Source organism: Pseudorasbora parva, chromosome 24, assembly GCF_024679245.1.
Source record: "Pseudorasbora parva isolate DD20220531a chromosome 24, ASM2467924v1, whole genome shotgun sequence".
Lineage (NCBI taxonomy): Eukaryota > Metazoa > Chordata > Actinopteri > Cypriniformes > Gobionidae > Pseudorasbora > Pseudorasbora parva.
Window position 1 is genome coordinate 254,280 of NC_090195.1, and position 7,500 is coordinate 261,779.

Genomic DNA, 7,500 nt, shown 5'->3' on the forward strand with positions numbered 1-7,500 from the left:
TTGATGAACTTATACTTAACTAGAGAGAGTGTGACAGTCTCGTTATAATGCTCGTGTGTGTGTGTGTGTGAGAGGGAGTGTGTGTGATGATCTTGTCTAGTGTATATGCTTCAGAGAGTTCAGCAGTCTCATAGTAATGCTCACACTTGTTCTGTGTATGTGTGTGTGTGTGTGTGTGTGTGTGTGTCAGCCGTCTCTCTCCGGTGTGTGTCGTGTGGTCACTCATGATATCCCCGTGGACGTGATTCCCAGAAGACTGTGGCATGAGTTCAGGGAGCCGCAGATGCCAGATTTCGATGTAAGTGTGTGTGTCGTCTCGGAGAGTGTGTGTGTCCGTTGTGATCATTTGAACAGATCGTCACACTGACAGGTGTGTGTGTGTGTGTGTGTGTGTGTGTGTAGGTCAGCATATATCTGCCGCCTCTGAAGACCATGAAGAGCGTTGTGGACCGCATGAAGAATCTCTCCAACTATCTGGTGAGTGACAGAGAAACTGCAATTAAAGAGCCAATCAGGATGGGATAAGCCCCTCCTTCTCGATTAAAGAGCCAATCAGGATGGGATAAACCCCTCCTTCTCGATTAAAGAGCCAATCAGGATGGGATAAGCCCCTCCTTCTCGATTTAAGAGCCAACCAGGATGGGATAAGCCCCGCCTTCTCGATTTAAGAGCCAATCAGGATAGGATAAGCCCCTCCTTCTCGATTAAAGAGCCAATCAGGTTGGGATAAGCCCCGCCTTCTCGATTAAAGAGCCAATCAGGATGGGATAAGCCCCTCCTTCTCGATTAAAGAGCGAATCAGGATGGGATAAGCCCCGCCTTCTCAATTAAAGAGCCAATCAGGTTGGGATAAGCCCCTCCTTCTCGATTAAAGAGCCAATCATGATGGGATAAGCCCCGCCTTCTCAATTAATGAGCCAATCGGCACTTGGTAAAGCTGCTGATGTACTATTTGAGGTTTAAAAACATTGATGGGACAGTTTGTGAGTTGATTGTTTTATATGACCGGTGGATTAGTCATGTGATCTGTGAGAGTGTGTGTGTGTGTGTGTGTGTGTGTGTGTGTTTCAGGTGATGGAGGCCAATCTGAACGGTGAAATGAATCTCAAGATCGAGACGGACCTGGTGTCGGTCACAACACACTTCAAAGAGCTCGGCAACCCGCCCTGGGGTGAGCACACACACATGACAAGCGCTTACACCTGTCCGTCTGAGCGGAGGATAAGAGTGTGTGTGTGTGTGTGTGTGTGTGTGTGTGTGTGTGTGTGTGTCTCAGGTGACGAAGGCTCTCAGAGTGCGAGTCACAGAGATGTGGAGCTCATGGCTCAAACACGCGTGGACATCCGGAAACTGCAGCAGTTCCTGATGGGACAGCAGGTCAATCCCAGCAGAGCCATGTGCAGTAAGAGCCTCACACACACACCTGATATACACACCTGATCTATACACCTGGTATATACACCTGCATACACACACCTGCATACACACACCTGCACACACACCTGATATACACACCTGCATACACATCTGATATTCACACCTGGTATATACACCTGCATACACACACCTGCACACACACCTGATATACTCACCTGATATACTCACCTGATATACACACCTGATATTCACACCTGCACACACACCTGATATACTCACCTGATATACTCACCTGATATACACACCTGATATTCACACCTGCACACACACCTGATATACTCACCTGATATACTCACCTGATATACACACCTGATATTCACACCTGGTATATACACCTGCACACACACCTGATATACACACCTGATCTATACACCTGGTATACACACCTGCATACACACACCTGCACACACACCTGATATACACACCTGCATACACATCTGATATTCACACCTGGTATATACACCTGCATACACACACCTGATATACACACCTGCATACACACCTGATATTCACACCTGGTATATACACCTGCACACACACTTGATATACACATCTGATATTCACACCTGGTATATACACCTGCATACACACACCTGATATACTCACCTGATATACACACCTGATATTCACACCTGCACACACACCTGATATACAGACCTGCACACACACCTGATATACTCACCTGATATTCACACCTGCACACACACCTGATATTCACACCTGCACACACACCTGATATTCACACCTGCACACACACCTGATATTCACACCTGCACACACACCTGATATACACACCTGATATTCACACCTGCACACACACCTGATATACACACCTGATATTCCCACCTGCACACACACCTGATATACACACCTGATATTCACACCTGCACACACACCTGATATTCACACCTGATATTCACACCTGCACACACACCTGATATACACACCTGCACACACACCTGATATTCACACCTGCACACACACCTGATATTCACACCTGATATTCACACCTGATATTCACACCTGCACACACACCTGCACACACACCTGATATTCACACCTGATATTCACACCTGATATACACACCTGATATACACACCTGATATACACACCTGATATACACACCTGATATTTACACCTGCACACACACCTGATATACACACCTGATATACACACCTGATATACACACCTGATATTCACACCTGATATTCACACCTGATATTTACACCTGATATACACACCTGATATACACACCTGATATTCACACCTGATATACACACCTGATATACACACCTGATATACACACCTGATATTCACACCTGATATACACACCTGATATACACACCTGATATTCACACCTGATATTCACACCTGATATACACACCTGATATGCACACCTGATATTCACACCTGATATTCACACCTGATATACACACCTGATATACACACCTGATATACACACCTGATATACACACCTGATATGCACACCTGATATTCACACCTGATATTCACACCTGATATACACACCTGATATACACACCTGATATACACACCTGATATTTACACCTGCACACACACCTGATATTCACACCTGATATACACACCTGATATTTACACCTGCACACACACCTGATATTCACACCTGATATTCACACCTGATATACACACCTGATATACACACCTGATATTTACACCTGCACACACACCTGATATTCACACCTGATATTCACACCTGCACACAAACACCTGATATTCACACCTGATATTCACACCTGATATTCACACCTGCACACACACCTGCACACACACCTGATATTCACACCTGCACACACACCTTATATTCACACCTGCTATTCACACCTGCACACACACCTGATATTCACACCTGATATTCACACCTGCACACACACACCTGATATTCACACCTGCACACACACCTGCACACACACCTGATATTCACACCTGATATTCACACCTGATATTCACACCTGATATTCACACCTGATATACACACCTGATATTCACACCTGCACACACACCTGATATACACACCTGATATACACACCTGCACACACACCTGATATTCACACCTGCACACACACCTGATATACACACCTGATATTCACACCTGATATTCACACCTGCACACACACCTGATATACACACCTGATATTCACACCTGATATTCACACCTGATATTCACACCTGATATTCACACCTGCACACACACCTGATATTCACACCTGCACACACACCTGATATTCACACCTGATATTCACACCTGCACACACACCTGATATTCACACCTGCACACACACCTGATATACACACCTGATATTCACACCTGCACACACACCTGATATTCACACCTGATATTCACACCTGCACACACACCTGATATTCACACCTGATATTCACACCTGCACACACACCTGATATACACACCTGCACACACACCTGATATACACACCTGATATTCACACCTGCACACACACCTGATATACACACCTGCACACACACCTGATATACACACCTGCACACACACCTGATATTCACACCTGCACACACACCTGATAGACGGACCTGCACACACACCTGATAGACGGACCTGCACACACACCTGATATTCACACCTGCACACACACCTGATATACACACCTGATATTCACACCTGCACACACACCTGATATTCACACCTGATATTCACACCTGCACACACACCTGATATTCACACCTGATATTCACACCTGCACACACACCTGATATTCACACCTGCACACACACCTGATATTCACACCTGCACACACACCTGATATTCACACCTGATATTCACACCTGCACACACACCTGATATTCACACCTGATATTCACACCTGCACACACACCTGATATACACACCTGCACACACACCTGATATACACACCTGATATTCACACCTGATATTCACACCTGCACACACACCTGATATTCACACCTGATATTCACACCTGCACACACACCTGATATTCACACCTGCACACACACCTGATATTCACACCTGCACACACACCTGATATTCACACCTGATATTCACACCTGCACACACACCTGATATTCACACCTGATATTCACACCTGCACACACACCTGATATACACACCTGCACACACACCTGATATACACACCTGATATTCACACCTGCACACACACCTGATATACACACCTGCACACACACCTGATATACACACCTGATATTCACACCTGCACACACACCTGATATACACACCTGCACACACACCTGATATTCACACCTGCACACACACCTGATATACACACCTGCACACACCTGATATTCACACCTGCACACACACCTGATAGACAGACCTGCACACACACCTGATATACACACCTGCACACACACCTGATATACAGACCTGCACACACACCTGATATTCACACCTGATATACACACCTGCACACACACCTGATAGACAGACCTGCACACACACCTGATATACACACCTGCACACACACCTGATATACACACGTGCACACACACCTGATATACACACCTGCACACACACCTGATAGACAGACCTGCACACACACCTGATATACACACCTGCACACACACCTGATATACACACCTGCACACACACCTGATATACACACCTGCACACACACCTGATATACACACCTGCACACACACCTGATATACACACCTGCACACACACCTGATAGACAGACCTGCACACACACCTGATATACACACCTGCACACACACCTGATATACACACCTGCACACACACCTGCACACACACCTGATATACACACCTGCACACACACCTGATATACACACCTGCAGATACAGGTGCTGGTCATATAATTAGAATATCATCAAAAAGTTTATTTATTTCACTAATTCCATTCAAAAAGTGAAACTTGTACATTATATCCATTTATTACACAGACTGATATTTTTCAAATGTTTATTTCGTTTAATTTTGATGATTATAACTGACAACTGAGGAACATCCCACATTCAGAATCTCAGAAGATTAGAATATTGTGAAAAGGTTCAATATGGACGACGCCTGGAGCCGCTCTCATCAGCTCATGAACTCAAACACATATAAAGGCCTTTAATGCTCTCAGTCTCGTTCTGTCGGCGACACTATCATGAGGAAGACCGCTGATCGACAGGTGTCCAAAAGACGACCACTGACACCTTACAGACGGAGGGTGAGACACTAGAGGCCGCTGCTAAAGAGGCTGGCTGTTCCCAGAGCTGTGTCTGAGCAGATTAACACAGAGCCTTCAGCATTCCACTAAACATGCCCGTCTCAGAGCCGGACCGTCGCTCAGCTCATCTACTCGAGTCCTGTACTGAAGTTCACTGTTTGAGTCTCTGTACTTTACTGGAGTATTATTCTTTCTGTAATCTTCTGACTTTAACTTCACTCCATCTGAAAGACAAATATCGTCCTCTTTACTCCACTACATTTCTATCAAGGTCCTCGAAGTGGAAAGTCGTTTCTGTTTGAAAGTCAGTGATGATTTTTTTCATATTAAAAGTTTTTTGTTGTTGTTTTTTGCTGTTTTGAACCTAGATATTGTTCACGAGAGGATCCTTCACCTGATTTTCCTGCATGAGGATGTTTCTCTGCAGTACTTCATTCCAGCAGTCATGTGAGGTCACGTAAGGTCATGCGAGGTCACGTAAGGTCATGCGAGGTCACGTAAGGTCATGTGAGGTCATGTAAGGTCATGCGAGGTCACGTAAGGTCATGTGATATCTAATGAAGCGCTCCATGTTGAAAACAAACCTCTTCATCTGTTCAGAAGGGGTTTAAAGGGTCTGTTGCTAGGCTCTTGATGTTAAAAATAACACATTGTGTTTGGTGTTTCCTATGTAAATGTGTATATATTAATAAAATGCTTGTTTGATATTAGGTTTTGTATTCAGAACTTTATATATATATATATATATTATTGTCCACTGTAAACATTCTAAAGTTATGAATAAAGTGCTTTTCACACACATGTGGTATCGTGGCGTGTTTGTGTGGTAAAAGGCTGGTCAAGTTCGGCGGTGGGAGAGGGGAGAGAAGAAACGAGGAGTTCTGTAACTGACTGTAGCAATCAATTGTGGCTGACCCACCGCCATCGGACCAGCCGAGGATACCAACCGCGCTACGGGGCCTTTATACCGGCCACCGGAGACACGACACACCGCGACGGTAACGCGCGCTCATGTGACCCGCGCTCCCGCTGCTCAGCGCTTACACACGTCACTATAACACACACACGCTCGGTTAATCTCTACACATCTCACTGAAGCCGGAATTTCGATCTTTTGTGTCGTTTTTGAGATTCGAAGCGGTGCATGATGGGAAACGGGCATCACGTGACGGTACAGCGCACTCGACTGTGATTGGTCCGTCTGTGTCCAGCGCTGAGGAAAGAAGTGTGTGTGTGTGTGTGTGGGCATGTTTTTGTGACATATGAGGACCCAAATGTGTATAATGCCATGGGTATGACACAGGTATTACAGGAGAGGGTGAAATATGAGGACATTACCCATGGCCCCACTTTACAAAAGGCTTATAAATCACACAGGAGGAGTTTTTATGAGAAAGTAAAAATGCAGAATGTTTCCTGAGATGGGTAGGTTTAGGGGCAGTGTGTGTGTGTTTATATTAGGGGTGTGTTTAGACACTAATCTCATGAAATGATACGAAATTGACAGTATTTTTAAGAAATCCTCAATAATGAAATACATGACTAGAAAAATAGTTTGCAGATGCATTTGAAATGTTTGAACTAATCATCTTGTAATGAATGTGATATGCAGTAAGACAACAACTAAAAACTCTGCTGTGTGATCGTCTATTCTGACCTCTGGGCGCTGTGTGTGTGTGTGTGTGTGTGTGTGTGTGTGTGTGTGTGTGTGTGTGTGTGTGTGTGTGTGTGTGTGTGTGTGTGAGATATAGGTTTGACCTCTGAACTACATGAGCTTCTGCTGACCTCTAACTGAACGCCTTCCCACAAACTGATCAGAGATATTAAAGGGGTACTTCAGCGC

At 44.9% G+C, this 7,500-nt stretch overlaps 1 protein-coding gene across 3 annotated transcripts in view; it reads left to right on the plus strand.

Moving 5' to 3' along the window:
* The window catches only part of hus1 (HUS1 checkpoint clamp component), a 7,874-nt gene extending 1,507 nt beyond the window's left edge, over positions 1-6,367 (plus strand). The window contains exons 4-9 of one of the 3 annotated variants that reach the window (XM_067434857.1): positions 191-298; positions 403-477; positions 1,072-1,171; positions 1,277-1,402; positions 6,026-6,139; positions 6,180-6,367. In XM_067434857.1, coding sequence (XP_067290958.1) covers positions 191-298; positions 403-477; positions 1,072-1,171; positions 1,277-1,402; positions 6,026-6,108 — 492 coding nt within the window. In that variant the 3' untranslated portion in view covers positions 6,109-6,139; positions 6,180-6,367. Of the gene's footprint in view, positions 1-190; positions 299-402; positions 478-1,071; positions 1,172-1,276; positions 1,403-6,025 lie in introns of all 3 variants that reach the window. The other 2 variants (XM_067434858.1, XM_067434856.1) reach the window with 2 other exon arrangements.
* Positions 6,368-7,500: the final 1,133 nt, after the last annotated feature.